Source organism: Mastigoproctus giganteus, chromosome 11 (genome assembly GCF_048544385.1).
Source record: "Mastigoproctus giganteus isolate SK-2022 chromosome 11, ASM4854438v1, whole genome shotgun sequence".
NCBI lineage: Eukaryota > Metazoa > Arthropoda > Arachnida > Uropygi > Thelyphonidae > Mastigoproctus > Mastigoproctus giganteus.
Window position 1 is genome coordinate 170,221,815 of NC_143585.1, and position 19,603 is coordinate 170,241,417.

The 19,603-nt window shown below is 37.4% G+C and overlaps 1 protein-coding gene across 2 annotated transcripts in view; it reads left to right on the top strand.

Moving 5' to 3' along the window:
• The window catches only part of LOC150078571 (phytanoyl-CoA dioxygenase, peroxisomal-like), a 133,843-nt gene that overhangs the window by 22,986 nt on the left and 91,254 nt on the right, over nt 1-19,603 (top strand). For both annotated transcript variants that reach the window (XM_090385536.1, XM_090385537.1), the window contains exons 3-4: nt 1,546-1,685; nt 19,257-19,419. In XM_090385536.1, the coding sequence (XP_090241662.1) occupies nt 1,546-1,685; nt 19,257-19,419 (303 nt within the window). The remainder of the gene's footprint in view (nt 1-1,545; nt 1,686-19,256; nt 19,420-19,603) is intronic.

Below are 19,603 nucleotides of genomic sequence, written 5' to 3' on the forward strand. Positions count from 1 at the left end.
AAACTGTTTTTGTCATCGATGAAGCTCTGGTTGGGCTGGCGATCAGATTTATTTGTGAAAATCCACATTCACCCAATGAAAGTGGTATTGTACTCAGAGCATCCATTAAATGCTTAAATTCTTTCGAAACCGTCTTTTTCAATTAGGTATTCCCGAAATCTACAAATTGTATCTCTTTCATTTAATTGTAACTTAATTGACAATTTTCTAACTTCATTATCACCAAATGCCAACAGTTCATGTTTAGAAGGTTTAATACCTTCGTTGTCCTCGTTTTCCTTCTCTCGTCATCAGTATTGTCACTAGTTCTTAAATTTGAATTTTTTTCTTTCCTTTTTTTTTTTTTTTTTTTTTTTTTTTAAACTGTCCAAAATGTCAGTATCATTTGGATATTCAGGTACATACTGTGACCATGTAAACAGAGATAGGGAAAATTTACGGAAAAATGTGGATAACGCACTTCCGTAAACAACAGATTATTTTCGTGGTAAAAGAAAATCACTCCTAATTCTCGAATGGGGTGCTTACAGTTGATTCACAGCGGTCTCCAACCTACAGCCCACCCGGAAAGTCAACTAAAACAACATTTTAAATTTTGTTAATTATCAAAAAAATATTCTCATTAAATGTTTTGTTCAGCAATTGTAATTGTGTATTGTACTTAATAAAATTTTTCGAATATTTTCAATTTTACTTTTACATGCAATAGGATATGTAACACACTAAAGAAATTTAACTTTGAATTTTTTATGAATATGGCCCCTGTATGGGAAAAGTTTGGACACCACTGCAGTAGAAGGTGGACCAAAGCCCATTGGGAATACCCCTTGATCTGTTCCCTGTTGATCAGCGCAACTTCTCCATATGTGGGACAGGTGGTCGGATAGGTTTTGCCAGGTACCACTAAGTTGTAGAATGGTAATCCCTTTAGCTCTCTTAATTTGCACAGCAGCACTAATTGCCTGAAGGCCAGAAATGCAAACAGTGTGTACCGAGTTAATCCGTTTTCGCTGTATGAAAATTTTCTTCGCTCAACAGAAAGTATTTTAAATGTTGCTTCCAAGGGGAATTCAAAATAATTCGCTATAAAAGGACTTCGTTAAACAGAGGTCCGACTGAGTAATTTAGAATTATAAAAATGGTTATAGTTTTATATAGAAAATATCTTAACAGTGAAAAATGCAAATTTAGTTAAATAATTTTAAGCTTATTTGAATAGTAGGTAAACATGTGAAAAAATTTACAGAATATTACAAATTTCAAAGTGCACTTGCATCCAAATGCCACACATCACTGTTAATAAAGGTGCCAGTATGCCGTACCATTACGTACCATCCCAAAAAAAGCACTGGTCATTAGTATTAGCCCTGTGGTGCAAGAAAGCCACAGGCTTTTGCACTTTATAAATAATAATAATAATGAGTAAATGTAATTTTTTATTAAGAATCAAAATAAGTTTACAAAATAAAATTACATTATGCAATTGAGCACAATAGATAAATTGAAAATTCTGCTTATTGATTCCTTTATATATGTGTTAATCAGACATTACGACAAGTAGATAAAAACTTTAGATATACTCTACCAAATCCAAAACTTTCTCAGAAACAAAGGCAGTTTTATGAAGACAATGGGTTCCTTGTCATTAAAGGATTAGTACCAATTGAAGATTTAAATACATATAAGTATGTTAGAATTTCATATTTTTTGAAAATACTGTAATATTTGTGTAAAATTATAATATATGGGATCATCAAGAAAAGATGAGAGTTTTGGATGCTTATATTTTTTGATGTTGCACTGGCATTGAAGAGTTTGGTGTCATTAAACATGTAACATATGGCATTTATTATTCAGGCAAAACATGCTACTTTTATAATAGTTAAAAATTCTGCCTTCATTCATTTTACTAATCCCTCTCAGAGCCTTATAAACTTCAATCAGGTTCCCTCTAAGGTGCCGGGTTCTCAAGCTGTGTAGCATACATCTTTCAACCACCAATTGCATAATCACTACCTGCCAATGGTTCCTGTACTTTAAGCACTGTGATTTCATCTGATTCGTGACTAATGATGAGGTTAAGAATATTCTCATCCCTAGTATTTTCCTTAACATGCTGGTACAAATAATCATCTAGTTTATTTCAAAATTTTGTTCTCCATGGTGAGTTTCCCTCCTACTTAATTCAATTAAGAAGGGGCAGGTGGAAGTTAATTCTAATATGACATTCACGCTTGCTTGCTTATTGCATCTTCATGTAGAGACTCATCATACTCTTCATAGTCTTCTGTTCTGTATATATTACTCCACTCTCATATACTTTTGCTTCCAACGAACTCATACCACACAGATTCTGTGCAGGATACTGAAAAGTGGCAACTGAGGTACTGCATTTGAGTGGCAGTAATCCCAGGATAACATACCATTTGGGTGTTACCAAACTGAAGGTAGTTGATAAGGAAAAAAGATCTAGGGGTAATTATTCCCTCTAACATTTTAATTATCTGAGCAGTGCAAATAGAACACCTCATGGTGGTTCTGTCAGTGATATACAGAAAACTTTTCGAGAGACAAAGAGGTGATTATCCCATTGTATAATGTGGTGGTTAGGCCACATCTGGAATACTGAATATAGATTTGGAAACCTCATTTTAGGAAGGATGATCTGTTTGAAAGTTTACAAAGAAGAGCAACAAGATTAGTTTGGTCAAAAGGATAATTTACAGAACCTAAAGACTAGAAGATTCTGTAAATTACATTCTCTGGAAACTAGGTATCAAAGATACTGATGGCACCTTTACTCTTTCTCAGGTGGCATACACACAAAGAAATATAAATTAAAAGGATGGTTGCAAGAGTAGATGTATGGAAATTTTGATTCAGCCAAAGAGTAATTGATTGTTTGTGCCTAGCTAGTGTTGTGGAGGTAGGTAATTTGAATAAATTTAAAGAAAGTTTGTAGAAATTATTGGAAAGAATAGGGAAATTAAGTAGTTTATTTTATTTTATTTTTTTTACCTTTTTTTGTAAGCTTTGCTTCCTTGTATCATGTTGCCAGTATTAATATTAAATATATGATCCCTGTGCATTAAGTCCATTTGCAGTTGTTGATTTTAGTTTGCCATAACTGTAGTCTGTATTTCTTCAGAGAGTCCCTTCACACAGAGACCCTATGTGCTGCCAGTAAGTGAAATCAAATTTGCCGCCCCAAAATATTTTGATCAAAAAATAAAATAAGGCGTAAATAATTATTATTAATTTATTGATAAAGAAAAGAATTACAACATATATAATATAAAGAAACAACAAAAAAAATAACAAAATCATTCTGGAAATAAACTTTAAATTCTAAATCACAGTAATCATATTCTATCGCAATAATAAAATAAAAGGAAAATTATAATGTTAAAAAAAATTATACAAATTTGTTTCCTTGCTTTAAGAGATGCGAATTTATTAATTATTTCGGATAAGGTAAAGAAAGCCAAAATGAGAATGATGAGAAACGTCAGATAACTTAATGGAGAAAATTAGTTTCCCAACACCAGACTCTAGCACTGCTCGCTCAGTAAACAGATGGGTAGGTGTTATTGGTTTGGAGCCGAAATCGAGAAGGATATATTGATTGACAGGTAGGCATGGCAAACGATGAAATGATTGGTGGTGGGCGCAACAGACAACAAGCTACTGTGTAGTCATTGGTTGGCATTATAATGTATATTTATGAGTAAAGAACGGTGCATAATAGTTTTGTGATGAACTGTAAACAGGTATTAGCAGCGATGAATCTTTTAAAGATGGAAGAAATTTGTAATTAAAATAAAACGTTGGTTGATTTTTTGATGAAAACTAAATTAATAAAAGTTTCGTTTCGTTTCGTTAATTTTTATGTTCTTCATTATGTTTTTTTCTCGTTATTAAAAGCAGATTTTTTGAGTTCATGAGTGTTTTTACTATATTATTGATTTAGGTTTGGTTACGAAAAAAGGAAAAGGTTTCTTTATTTTTCGTTATATTTCGTAAGCTGACCTTAAATGGTAGGTTAGGAAATAATAGAAAAAGAAAGAAAGATTCTTTATATATATATATAGTGAATAACTATTGAGGTTTTGATACACACGTTATGATACGTGTGTATCTGCACAAGTCTTTAAAAATAAAAGTACAGTAATAAAATATTAATATTTTGTTAATATACAATTTATGCACTAGTCCACCCATGATTCTAAAGAAAAAAGGTTAGGTTATCCCCTCCATATTTCGGGAGGGGGGTTCAAGCGGAAGTAACCTGACCTTTTTCACCATTAGAGCATATCATTGAACAAGAAAATAAAAATACAGTCATAAAAAAATTTATTTTTTTTATGAATATATTTCTAAATATGACTGTGATTCTAAAGAAAAAAGGTTAGGTTACCCCCTTCACTTCGGGAGGGGGGTCAAGCTCCCATGGGATTCAAGTGGAGGTAACCTGACCTTTTTTCACCATTATGGAAAGCATTCATTAGGGCATGTGCGATTAGGTCAAGTTACCATTAGTGCTTCTGAGTGCTATTAAAGTGATACTAAACCGACGTTATCGTGTGTTCGGTTCACGTACCAATCAGCACATCATTTGCTATGCCTACCTGTCAATCAGTATATCGTTCTCGGCTTTGCTCCAGACCGATAACACTTACCGTCTTTTTACCGAGCGAGCAGCGCTAGAGTGCCGTATCAGGAAACTAATTTTCCGCATAAGTTATCTGACGTTTCTCGTCGTTCTCATATTGGCTTTCTTTACCTTCGTCATTATTTCATTTATGTTTATTTGTTCCAAATGATCATTTTCTATTGAAATTATTGCCAAATCAGAGAGACATTGTCGATCGTAAATAATTTTTGATTAATTTTAATTTTGAAAAATTCTGTTCACCTCAGGCAACTGAAACTGGTAAAGTCAGAAAAATTGGCATTAGTAGTGGCATATGAGGCAAGAAAGCAAGCTTATACAACATCAGCGGGGGGGGGGGGGGGTGATGGAAAACCCATTTTCCATTCACGTCAAAAGTTTGTCCAGTTCTTCCTTGACTTTATTTAACCTCTCAGCTTCCACAATGACAGATGAAAGTTTGTTCCAGCATTCAACTACCCACTGGCTAAATGCAAATTTCCGCACAGCTATTCTACTATTGTCTATACTCAATTTGAATTTATGCACCCTCAGATTCGTAATCTGAGCAAGAGGGAGAATCTCATAAGAATAAAGCTTGCTCAACCTGTTCAAGGCCTTATACACCTCAATCCGATCACCTCGCAGGCATCTAGTCTCCAGACTGCAATTTGCAGAACTTAAGCCTTTCTTGGTAAGAGCACCCCCTTTGTTCCCCTCATTTGCATAAATTCTTAATGCAACTGCTATTTTAGCATTAGCATTAGAAGGCACATGATGCAAGAAAGCAAGCTTATATAGCATCAGCCAAAAAGGGGAAAAAACCTTATTTCACCCATCCACTCGCTCCAAATGTTTGTGAAGTTCTGCCTTGAATCCATTTAAGCTATCAACTTCTACAACGACAAATAGAAGTTTGTTCCACCAATCAACCACCCCGCTGGCTAAAGGCAAACTTCTGCACATCTATCCTAAAAACCTTCTTTCCTCAATTTGAATTTATGCCCTCTCAGGCGATTATTCTGAGCAAGAGGAAGAATCCTACCTGCATTGAGCATGCTCAAACCATTCAAGGCTTTATACACCTCAATCAGATCAGCTCACATGTGCCTAGTCTCCAGACATTGTAATTTGCAAAATTTAAGCCTTTCTTCGTAAGTGCAACCCTTTGTTCCATTCACTAATCTTGTTGCCCTTCTCTGTACTCGTTCCAACAGCTCTACATCCTTCTTAAAATGAGGGCTCCAGACCTGTACACAGTACTCAAGGTGTGGCCTGACCATTGCCTTATACAAGGGGATAATCACCTCCTTATCCCTGCTAGAAAAATACCTGTATATCATTGACAAGACACCATGAGCTACTCTTGCAGCCATCTGCACTGCTCAGAAAACTTCATATCTGCCTGCACAATTACCCCCATGTCCTTTTCATTCTCTACCACTGTCAGTGTGGTACCACAGAGTTGATACATTACTCTGGGATTACTGCTTCCCATATGTAGTTCTTTACATTTGTCAATGTTAAACTTCATTTGCCTTCAGCCCATCTGCTGAACTTTTCTAGATTCTGTTGCAGCAGTGTGCTGTCATTAGTGTCGTTAACAATCCTGCCAACCTTCGTATGGTCTGCAAACTTGAACATTAAGCCTGATATACCATCATCAATATCATTTATAAATACAGAAAACAACAGTGGACCCAACACTGAACCCACTAATAACATTAGTCCACGAAGAGCAATGTCCATTGATTACCACTCTCTGTCTTTAGCATTAGCATTAGTAGAGGCATTTGATGCAAGAAAGCAAGCTTATGCAGCATCAGCCAAAAAAAAAAAAAAAAAAAACCACTTCCACTTCACCCCTCTGTTCGTTCAAAATACCTGTCCAGCTGAGCCTTAAACTTATTTAGGCTATCAACCTCCACCACAAGGGATGGAAGTCTGTTCCACCATCCAACCACCCGCTGGCTAAAGACAAATTTCCGCACGTCTATCCTACATCTGTCTTTCCTCAATTTGAATTTATGCCCTCTCAGGTGATTATTCTGAGCTAGAGGAAGAATCCCATCAGCATTGAGCATGCTTAAACCATTCAAGGCTTTATACACCTCTATCAGATCCCCTCGCTGGTGCCTAGTCTCCAGACACTGTAATTTGCAAAACTTAAGCCTTTCTTCGTAAGAGCACCCCTTTGTTCCATTCACTAATCTTGTTGCCCTTCTCTGTACTCGTTCCAGCAGCTCTACATCCTTCTTGAAATGAGGCCTCCAGACCTGTATACAGTACTCTAGGTGTGGCCTGACCATTGCCTTATACAATGGAATAATCACCTCCTTATCCCTGCTGGAAAAATTCCTGTATATCATTGACAATACTCCATGAGCTACTCTTGCAGCCCGTCTGCACTGCTCAGAGAACTTCATATCTGCCTGCACAACCACCCCCAAGTCCCTTTCATTCTCTACCACTGTCAGTGTTGTACCACGGAGTTGATACGTTGCTCTGGGGTTGCTGTTTCCCATGTGTAGTACTTTACATTTGTCAATGTTAAACTTCATTTGCCACCTCTCAGCCCATCTGCTCAACCTTTCCAGATCCTGTTGCAGCAGCATAGTGTCAGTAGTGTCCTTGACAACCCTGCCAACCTTTGTATCGTCTGCAAACTTGGACATTAATCCCGATATACCATCATCAATATCATTTATAAATACAGAAAACAATAATGGACCCAACACTGAGCCCTGAGGGACTCCACTAATAACATCAGTCCACGATGAGCAGTGTCCATTGATTACCACTCTCTGTCTTCTCCCCCTCAACCACCCCTTTATCCATAGCAGCAATTTGCCTCCAATGTCACACTGCTCCAATTTGTGTAGCAGTCTTCCATGTGCAACAGTATCAAAAGCCTTTCTAAGATCCAAGTATATAATATCAAAGTTATTCCCTGCATCCAGTTCTTTTGTGACTGCATCATAGTATCCAATCAAGTTGGTCAGGCAAGACTTCCCCTTAACAAAACCATGCTGTGTCTGAGCTATAACTGAAGTCTTGTCTAAATGATCCTGCAGTGCGTCTTTAACCAGTGCCTCCATTAATTTTCCTGGAACAGAAGTTAAGCTCACAGGTCTATAATTACTTGTGTCAGCCTTTGATCCTCCTTTGTGAATTGGGGTCACATTTGCACATTTCCAGTCTATGGGTACCTCCCCTGAGTCCAAGGAAGCTCTCATAATTATGGCTAAGGGTTTGCTTACTTCCTTTGCTGCCTCCTTTAATATAACTGGATAGATCCCATCCACCCCGGGTGCCTTGTGTTTATCTTCAACAGTTTCTTCTCCACTTTACTCCCAGTTATTTCAAGATTCTGTAACTTACTGCTAGAGTTGAATACACCTCTGGCATTCCCCTCGCTGAATAACTCCTCATGTGTGAATGTCGATGCAAAATATTCATTTAGTTTGTTAGCCACCTGAGCAGGATCATCAACACTTGACCCATCAATATCAAGTGGACCAATCTGATTCATCCCTTTCCTTCTAGAGTTTACATAAGTAAAGAACTCTTTGCTGTTTTTCTTTGCATCCCTTGCCAAGGATTTCTCGTAATCTGCCTTCGCCTGCCTAACCTCCTTTGTAACTTGGTTGCATATCAACTTGTATCTATCATAGGCTTCTGTGTCATGTGTTAATTTGTAAGTATTCCATGCATTTTTCTTCTCTGCCATATGCCTCATTAGTTCATCTGACATCCATTTTGGCCTAAACCTTGAACAATATTTCTTAGTTGGTATGTAAAGCCTAGTAGCTTCCAAGATAAGTTCTTTGAATGCTTCCCATTTTGAATTTGCTGTTGGTAACATCATCAGTTGGTCCCACTGTATAGAATTTAAATACTGTCTCAGTCCATCGTATTTGCTTTACGGAAGCAATAACCCTTCCCTTTACCCCCTAATGGTAGTTACCTCTTTGAGTAAATCCCACTTCAGCACACTGTGATCACTGCCACCTAGTGGTTCATTTATCTGCAGATTCTTAATGCATGAAGAATCACTGCTGATAATCAAATCAAGAGTATTACTCCCTCTAGTTGCCTCCCGAACATGCTGATGTAGAAAACAATCATCCAATAAATCCACAAAAGCCCTGCTAGTGTGTGAGTATCCAGCCCCCAAATTCCAGTCAATATCTGGGAAATTAAAATCTCCGATTATAAGACACTCTGATTTACTGGCCCACTCTATTTCCCTGTACAGTTCCTTATTATACTCATCAGAGTCATTAGGCCTATAGCACACTCCTACTCTCAATTTTGATCTCCCAATGTTTATGTCACACCAAACTGACTCCACACTGCACTGTCCAGCGATGTCGACTGGCTTCACTTCCTTGGTTTTTATGTGTTTCTTAACTAATAGCATAACACCTCCCCCCTTCCTATCCTGTCTATCCTTTCTGTAGACGTTGTACTCCCCAAATTGCAGTTCCGCATCCCTTATATCTGTGTGACACCACGTCTCTGATATCCCAACAATATCTGCCTTCGATATTTTGAGCAATACCTCAAATTCATCAAATTTATTTACTAAACTCCTAGCATTGGTGTACACGCAAGTATACCTGCACCTGTTTCTATTCTTAGCTACCCTAACACAACCCATGTGTTTACTTGTACCACAATGGCTCCCAGCAGTCTCTGAAATACCATGCATCTTGTTTTTCAGGCTTCTGCTCATTCTAATAGAAGCAGTGCAAGAATCTCTTTCACCTCTGCCAGTGGCTACTGTCAATCTATTGGTCTTTGTCTCCCCCCAAGCTAGCAGTTTTCCGACCCACCTAACACTGCCTCGATAGCATCAGCAAATATTCTTGCACCCTTTCTATTTAAGTGTATCCCATCCCTGTAGAAGCAATCTCTCCTGTTAACAAGTACAGTCCAGGCTGAAAAAAATTCTACCCCTTGAGCCTTGCACAATCTTTCCAGGGCCGAATTGATCGACAAGGCTCTCATCATATACTCCCTCCTATCGTGTCTGGGCAGAATTGCAGACACTTTCAAATTCAACCCTAATAGTCTTCTCCCACTCAACCATCCCTTTATCCATAGTGGCAATTTGCCTCCAATGCCACTCTGCTCCAATTTGTGCAGCAGTCTTCCATGTGCAACAGTATCAAAGGCTTTTCTAAGATCCAAATATGTGATATCAAAATTTTTCTTTGCATCCAGTTCCTTTGTGACTACATCACAGTATCCAATCAAATTAGTCAGACAAGACTTTCCCTTTACAAACCCATGCTGTGTCCGAGCTATAACTGAAGTCTTGTCTAGATGATCCTGCAGTGCTTCTTTAACCAGTGCCTCCATTAATTTTCCTGGAACAGAAGTTAAACTAACAGGTCTGTAATTACCTGTGTCTCCCTTTGATCCTGTCGGATCAAAGTCTGCAGTGCTTCTTTAACCAGTGCCTCTATTAATTTTCCTGGAACAGAAGTTAAACTAACAGGTCTGTAATTACCTGTGTATCCTGTCGGACCCTTGAACATGTCGGAAATAGGCATTGGTCTTATTCATGTTCCTCCCTCACACGGCGATGCCACCCTGCAGCTCATCTTCTCAAACTGTTTAGTAAAGGAAACCCTGGCCATAACTGAAAACTTCCTCCCGTCCGATCACGTTCCGATTGCTGTGATGATATCTCTGCAGGCACCTAAGGATGAACGTACACAAGTACAAACTACAAACACTGTCAGGAGACTATACAATCCAAAATACATCAACATTGGAAAAGTGACTACCCTTTTCCAACTTTACCCATGGAACATACTGGCTGAGCTTAACATAAATGAGGCTGCCTACTGGCTTTCGAGATGGATGGAATTCATTGCAAGGTCTGCAATGTCCGAAACTTGCATCCTTAGTCCCCACTCAAAGCCATGGTGGAATGACCTCCTGACCAAGGCCTTTAGGGAAAAATAGGCAGCCCATGCCTCTTACAAGAAGTCGCCTTCACAAGAGTCATACGCCAAATTTTCCAAAACAAGAATGGATTTCCAGAAGAGGAAACAATTTTCTATTGATAATTTCATGAACAGCCAGCTATCAGGAGGAAAACGTGTGTGGTCCACTAGTCATACTTGCATCCCTTTATCTTTAGATATCCAGGAATGGTGTGAGCATGTGCTGCATTTTAAGCGAGATCACCGTGTGTCCGAAGCATATCCTTGGAACGAAGCATTTAACGTTTCTTCACCTTCTAGTAATACAGAAATTTCCGAAGAACAACTAATAAAAATAATAAATTCACTACCTGACAAGTCCACCATAGGAATTGATGCAATACCTTATTTCATCAGCAAAGAGCTCACTCAACTCTACAATGAAGTACTCAAATTTGCACAGGTGCCTTCAAGCTGGTTATCATACAGAGTCGTGGCAGTTCCAAAAACGTCTCGTGCGAAAAGACCGGCTGACTTCAGGCCAATATCAGTTGCCTCTCCCTTCCTGAAATGCCTCGAGAAGTGCATCTATAATGATGTAGCACTCGCAATCTTTGCGCATAGGCCAGAACATACCCATTATGCCATGCCTAATAGATCTACTGTAACCTGCCTACAGTAATTATCACAGAAAATACTTCACGCCTGGAATGACAACGAAGATCTTCACATTTTTCTGGACATGAAATCTGCTTTCAACTCAGTCCAAGTAACACCCCTTCTTGCTTTACTTGAGAGATTCTACGGGATATCCGGAAATGTGCTCGAGATCCTCAATAATTTACTATCTAAGAGAATGCTTCACTTCAAAGGCGATGGCATTACAGTCACTAAAAGCGTCGAAGTAGGGATCCTACAAGGTGGTTCTCTCTCAGCCTTGTTATTTGGAGCAATATTCGTTCCACTAATGGATCAAATTCCAGCTTTCCTATCGTATGCTGATGATATTGTTTGCTACTTGCCATGCAAACGCCATGTTGGTGATTCACAAGAAAGACAAACCGCCTCTGAATCTGTAAACAGTTACCTAAATACATTCTGTAAGTATGCTAAATTTTTTGGCCTGTCAGTCAGTCCAGAGAAGTCAAACAATCTCATCTTTACGCCAAGTCGGAGGATTTCTGCTGATACTGCATCTTCTCTACTTCCGGAATTGGCAGGAAATGTTCTGACTCCCACAGACAGTGTCAAATTCCTAGGAGTAATCCTTGATGCCAACCTCACCTATAAAAAACAAATCCAAGCTCAGTATTCCAAAGCCCTGAGAGCGTTCTGGGGAATGAAAATTGATCTGTGCAAAACGCACAATAAGCAAATAATCAAGAAATACCTTGCAACTTACTTCTGTAGTGTACTCTCCTATGCCATGGAAGTTTGGTCGGCGGCACCACCCACCAGCCTCAGGAAACTGTGGGGCCTTCAAATTCTGGGTGCTGAAGTGGGCCAACTTGTGGTTGCACCAAATCTACACAACATCTAAATCTACCCTCTGCTGCAACCTGCAATATACGCCCATAGTCCACAGAGCCCATGTGCTAAAAATAAAGTCATTCCTTCATCTGTGCTCAGCTAAGCAGGATCACATCAGCATCTGGAACACGGTTGGTTGGCGTTTGCTAGGCAGACATCTCCGTAGTACCCCCCTCCTTGTGCTCAAGGCTCCAGCGGTTACAGAATTTCAAGAGACATTTCCCAAATGTGACTCTGGACACTCTCAACTCGCTCAACATCGACATCGACCTGTGGACTATAGACAAGGCATATTGCAATGGCATCTTGTCCTATCTTGCTGTTTGTAAAGGACATTTATGTAAGTGCCGATCTTAGTTAGCCGATGTCATTTCATGTTCTGCTCAACTTGTAGTCCTTTTTCGCTGTAATTACTACTTAATTTTTACATTTTGATTAGCATCTTTGCTTTGATCTATTAATTATTATTATTATTTATTTATTTTATTTTTATTTTTTATTTTTATTTTATTTTATTTATTTATTTATTTATTAATTTTTTTTTATAAAACAAAATCACTTGTATAAACAACAAATTGTAAGATTCCTCTGGCTTTCTGTGTAAGGAATCACTATTGTATAAAATTTATGTTAATAAAGAATATTATTATTATCCTCCTTTGTGGGTTGGGGTCACATTTGCACATCTTCAGTCCATGGGTACCTCCCCTGAGTCCAGGGAAGCTCTCATAATTATGGCTAAGGGTTTGCTTACTTCCTTTGCAGCTCCTTTAATATAACTGGATAGATTCCATCCACCCCAGATGCCTTATGTTTATCTTCATTGGTGCACTGTGCCTTGAAAGCTTCTCAATTTGTATATTTTTATCTTATTTCTATTGCATTTAGCTAGTATATAACAAAGCTATGTATCATATTGAGGTAAATTTCTCTTATTCTTCTACAAATATTGCTTTTAGCATGTGTTTATTCTTACCTTAATTTGACTTATTTTTGTATATTTATTTTAATAAAGTTCAGTTGGTTGTTTCAAATAATTTTTGTATTCCCAGTTTCTTGATTGTATTCTTCTCACTTCCAAATTTGACCAATAGCCCAAAGGTATGATACCCTGCATATGGGAATAAACATTAAATCACGTAGAAAATGTGTGAAAAGTAGTTAGCATTAGCATTAGTAGAGGCATTTGATGCAAGAAAGCAAGCTTATGCAGCATCAGCCAAAAAAAAAAAAAAAAAAAAACCCACTTCCACTTCACCCCTCTGTTCGTTCAAAATACCTGTCCAGCTGAGCCTTAAACTTATTTAGGCTATCAACCTCCATGACAAGGGATGGAAGTCTGTTCCACCAACCAACCAACCACCCGCTGGCTAAAGGCAAATTTCCGCACGTCTATCCTACATCTGTCTTTCCTCAATTTGAATTTATGCCCTCTCAGGTGATTTTTCTGAGCTAGAGGAAGAATCCCATCAGCATTGAGCATGCTCAAACCATTCAAGGCTTTATACACCTCTATCAGATCACCTCACTGGTGCCTAGTCTCCAGACACTGTAATTTGCAAAACTTAAGCCTTTCTTCGTAAGAGCACCCCTTTGTTCCATTCACTAATCTTGTTGCCCTTCTCTGTACTCGTTCCAGCAGATCTACATCCTTCTTGAAATGAGGCCTCCAGGCCTGTATACAGTACTCTAGGTGTGGCCTGACCATTGCCTTATACAAGGGAATAATCACCTCCTTATCCCTGCTAGAAAAATTCCTATATATCATTGACAATACACCATGAGGTACTCTTGCAGCCCGTCTGCACTGCTCAGAGAACTTCAAGTTCTCTGAGCAGTGCACAACCACCCCTAGGTCCCTTTCATTCTCTACCACTGTCAGTGTAGTACCACAGAGTTGATACGTTGCTCTGGGCAACGTATCAACTCAGTTGATTGTGATTCTGTTGATGATGGCAGCAGGCTACTGACAAGTTCTCCATTTACATTAACTTGGATTTTGCTGGAAACATTAGAGTAATATAGTGTCCATTATTATCTATAGATTAACTTGTTAAGATAAGCTAAAGATAATAATGGACACTAGATTTCATGTGAATTGTGTATATTATTGTTAAAAGAGAGTAAATAACAAAATTGTATATGATTGTATAACAGAATGGAATAGGTTTGAGGATGTGAACAGTTGATAGAAAAAGAAGTGTTAGAGGATATGGAGCCTGTGGAATTATCCGATGACTGCAAACTGATGTGACAGCGGTATAAGTAATTTGCTTACGAAATTAAGTAGAGAGAGAGAGAGAAAGATACAGACAGACAGACATCTGTCTTTGGATCTTCACTGGTACCAGGTAGGTTAGAATTTGGTTTACTAAGCTGATTAGTGGGATGGTCTTGTCCGTACTTGGATGGGAGTGTTTTCTGAAGGTGATATCTGCTCTTTGTTAAAGAAATTAATCAACATCAGAAATACAAGCTAGATGGGGAGTTGGAGGGTATTCACCACACTTTGCAAACCACTGCAGCAACTGGTTCCTCTCTGATAATTTCTGTTATGAAATTGTAATGGTTAATATATATTAACCGAATTTTGTAATAAAAAAACATGTTATGCAGAAAAGGCTATCCTTTAGCAGTGGAACAATACATGCTTTGTATAAACAAGAACTTTGTATAAACAATTTGTATTAACAAGGTACTGCTGTAGAAGCAAAAATGAAGGAGAAAAGGTAGTTTAATGTGTAGAATTGAAATTGTGAATGGATGGTGGCTAGCAAGTTCTAATTTGTAAGAACAGAGTCTGGGGACGTGAAATTGTATTTTTGATATCCATTTTGGGAACACATGATTGCATCCACAGACTGTTCTTACAAATTAGAACTTGCTAGCCACCATCCATTCACAATTTCAATTCTACACATTAAACTACCTTTACTCCATCGTTTTTGCTTCTACAGAAGTACCTTGTTAATACAAACTGTTTATATAAAGCATGTATTGTTTCCATGCTAAAGGATAGCCTTTTCTGCATAAAATGCTTTTTTATTACAAAATTTGGTTAATATATATTAACCATTTGTGTCCTATGAGATATAAATTTTATTTTGTGTGGTTAAAGCAAAGCCTGGTACAATCCAAATTAAAGTGTAATTTACTTCAAAAAAGGGGAGAGGAAAAAAAAAAAAAAAAAAAAGCTATTTTGATCTACAAAGAGATTCTTGCAATGGTGGAGAATTAAGTGAAGAAAGCATTACATATTTAGCTACCTTTTCTGTTATTTTGCTATACAGCATATGGAGTAGTATTTCATCAATGGCTTTGGTCAGATGGCAGTACAAAACTGAACCCACTTGAGCTTGAACAATTTTAAAAGCCAATAGAAGTTTTTTGGCTTGCAGTCAAAATTTTCACTTGATTATTTAGAGTGGATAGAAAAATGGCTTCAGAAAAAAGAGGAACATTTTAAAATTGTAGATCATTTTATGGTGATACCATCTCTCACCATTTTATGGTGAGAGATGGTGATGATGCTATTACAGCAATGCCTCTACTGGAACACCAAAGCAAAACGGAGTTTTTGTTATCAGTGGCGAAAGTTAATGTGTGTTGTACTTAAGAATACATGTAAGGCAAACTGTGCAATTGAAATTGGATTCTTTATTAATTGGTTACATGTTCTTTAATATTAATACTGTGATTCTGTTTTTACTGATATGTGTTACTAATTATATATTTTCATTTCAATTATATTGTTTCTTTTCTTATGGCTTCTCTTATAAATAAACAAAAAGCTAAACAAAATACGGCCACTCCTCGACTTAAGTAAGAGTTGCATTCCACGGAAATCTACATAAGTCGGAATTTCCCCCATGCTTGTGCAGCACTCGCAACTGTGCTCGCTGAATTGATTGAATCAAAAAAGAAATGTTAGACGAACATGTAAATACAATTATTTATTCAATATTTTATCTTGTGCAGGAAAAATTATAAAAGCGTGCAATTTAAAAAAAATTTAAATTATAAAATTACAAAAAAAACGAGAGGAGACAGGCATAACATCAGTAAGTTTTACCTCTCTCAAGCATCATTGCCAGAATCGACGTCTTCAGCTGATAATTACGCCACTGCGGAGGTTGAGGGCTGTGGAGATTTAGAAGGGGTTGGCTGCTCAACCTTACAAAAGAACATATTAATGGATTTCTGAACGGTGGCTTTTTTCTTTCCATCGTAGATTTCTTTGTAGCAAGCAAGCATTATCTGTTAACTTTTAAGAATCGTTCGCTGTCAGGATCCATCTTCTGAAAACTCGCCATTGCCAATGCAATTTCACGAAATGCCATTGCCATCTCTCTGGTGATGAAGCATCTTGGTTCCTCATTCGGTTCATCTTGAGCTTCATCAGTATTTTCTTCTTTCACTATCCTGCCTACAAGTCAATAAGTTCTTCATTAGATAATTCCATCTCTTCTTCCTCTGTTAACTCCTCCACGTCTTTGGCAACAACCTCCAACTGAAGTAGCTCTGCAACCTTTACAATCTTATCTGTGTGACGCCTCCGTAGCCAGGTGGGCGGGAGCAGCAGTGCGTCGCACACACTTCTTGATTAGACCAGGGTTCGAGCCCGTGACCACCAATACAGAGGATGTGGAAAGGTCAGGAAATGACCACCGCATATTCCCGGAGCAATATGGCCTTAGTTGCTAATGCTCCTAAAAACCAAACAACAACAACAATCTTATCTGTAACCTCTTCATATGATTCATTTTTTTCAAACCCTTCGAATCCTTTTATGTGCCATGGGCATATTTTTTTTTCCATGCGCCATTTAAACAACTTTTAGTAATTTCCGCCCAGGCCTTATTAATGTTTAAGATGGCAAAGTAAATATTGTAAGATTTCCAAAAGTCTCTTAACGTAAAATTTTTCTCGCCGTCTACTGCAGACAATGCCTGAGCAAATGTGCATAAATAGTATGCTTTTAAATTCGAAATAACACCCTGATCCATAGGTTGGATGAATGAAGTCGTGTTTGGTGGTAGAAATATGACTCTCACGTTCGAATTGAAATCATCTTGATGCATAGGATGTCCAGGAGCATTATCTAATAGAAGCAAAATCTTGAAAGGAACATCGCTGTCTTTACAATATTTTTCAGCTTCAGGAATGAAGCAGCATTTAAACCAATCCTCAAAGAGAGATATTGTTATCCATGCTCTCTGGTTTGATCGGAAATGCACAGGTAGGGCGGCTTTATTGATGCCCTTAAATGCACGAGGATTTTCAGAATGGTACACAAGCAATGGTTTTAATCTGTAATCTCCCGCTGCATTAGCCCCAAGCAAGAGCGTAGCCCAATCTTTTGAAGCCTTTAAACCTGGCATTATCTTTTCCTCTTTGGCAATGTCTGTTTGATCCGGCATTTTTTTCCAATACAGAGCAGTCTCATCAATGTTAAAAATTTGCTGCATTTGAATAGCTGCCTTCATTAATTTTTTCTAACACATCACAAAATTTCTCTGCAGCTGCAGAATCGGCACTGGCGACTTCACCGCATACTGTAATGTTGTGAAAACCAGCACAATGCTTTAACCTATTAAACCACCTGTTGGTTGCCATGAACTTGGCTTGGGGTTCATCTTACTTATCCTTAAATCTTCATAAATACTTGTTGCTTTTTGCTTGAATGGCCATTGGACTCAGGGGTGCTTGCTTCTGAATCTGATTTTCCATCCATATTATTAATAGCTGTTCCATCGTCAATATAGCACCTGAATGCTGTTTTGTGATCACTGTTGATCCTAAGTGTGTTGATCCTTTGACATGCAGCAAGACCTAATTCCCTTGCAAACTTTGTCCTGCTTCGTACTTAATCATTTTCATCTTCATTTAAAAATCAATTTTGTTTCGTTTCCTGGCTCTACCACCACTTGCACTTTCCGTTGGTCGCTTTCCCTTCATCATTGTTATAAGTAAATAGGAATGAAGAGAAGTTTCTGAAAATTTGTTTTTTATATGATTGAACTCATTTCACCATAATACCGTAACATAAAAACCCACACAATTCCAGTTATCGGTATTATCGCAAATGCAATAAGATCAAGTTTACTACCCATTTATAATAGGTTGCACTAACAGAAAAGCCCAATAAACTGGAAAGTGCAAATTGTTTTTATTGTTTTATGGTCGTGACCTCCAGAAATGTTCTTTAGAAAAATATCACAAAGGCGTTCAAAATTGATTCTTATAACGGGAACGTATGATAATGATGAAAGGATAGTACAATTTTCATTATAAATATGACCTTTTAGAGAAATAAATAACTTAATAATATAGCAAAATTTTTAACTTCCAAAGACTCAGAATGAATTACAAAAAAAAAGGAAAAAAAAAACAATGTGTTATTAGTTTCACATTACTATATTTTCACAATACCTCCATTTATCCCTACAGATGCAAAATACGTTTCCATATTTTTTTTTCAGTTTGCACCCGCTGGCAAAAACTTGCGTAAAGCCGAATTTGCATAAGTCGATTATTACTTAAGTCGGGGATTTCTTGTATTCTTGTTATTGTTAGCCAAAGTTAATATTAATATATGTGCAGAATTGAAAATGGTCAGGTTTTGACATTTTTGGTGGGCCCTGTTATTACAAAACTGTAAGATTTAGGTCCCTTTAGGAACCTAAATTTTCTGTGAGGGGTGGAAGAGAGAGAGAGAGAGAGAGAGAGAGAGAGAGAGAGAGAGAGAGAGAGAGAGAGAGAGAGAGAGAGAGAGAGACTTTTACAGAAAGGTTGCATTCATCACTTTTCTTGCATCCACTCTCAAAAAACTGCTATAACATTTTTCAGAAATGGTTATCTGTCTTGTTATAGTTCATTACCATATAACTTGTGTAAATAATCTGGTGTCATACAGTTTGGAACTTTTCATTGTCTGCACAATCTTTTTTTTTGTCTTATTATGAAAAAAAAAAAAAAAACCCGCATTTTTCTCTTAAAAGTAACTTTTTAGATACAGTAAAACCTGAAACATGCTTATTGCATATTTTGCTGCCAGCAGCCTTTTCGTTTGTTCATAAATGTGGGACAGAACCCTAAAAATAGTATGCCCTTTTATTTTATTTTTATTTTAACAGGAAACAATTTCAGGACATATGTACGGGCAACATACGTGTTCCTGGTTTAACAGTAATGAGGGATATTTCATTCAGTAAATTTCAGCATGATGAGAGCACAGTTAATAAGGTTCAAGATTTCTTTTTAGATGATACCCTTTTCCAGTACTGTCAGTTGCCGCAGGTAATTTGTATTTGTTTATTGTAAAGCAGTAGAATTTATTTTTATTTAATATTTTGTTAACAATATATATGCGATTGTTATGCTATAATAAAATTCATGACAGTGATTCACCTTTCTCCATCACTGACAAAAAAAAAAAAAAAATGTGAGCTAAACGAATGGATATCCAATATTGTTCTTGTTT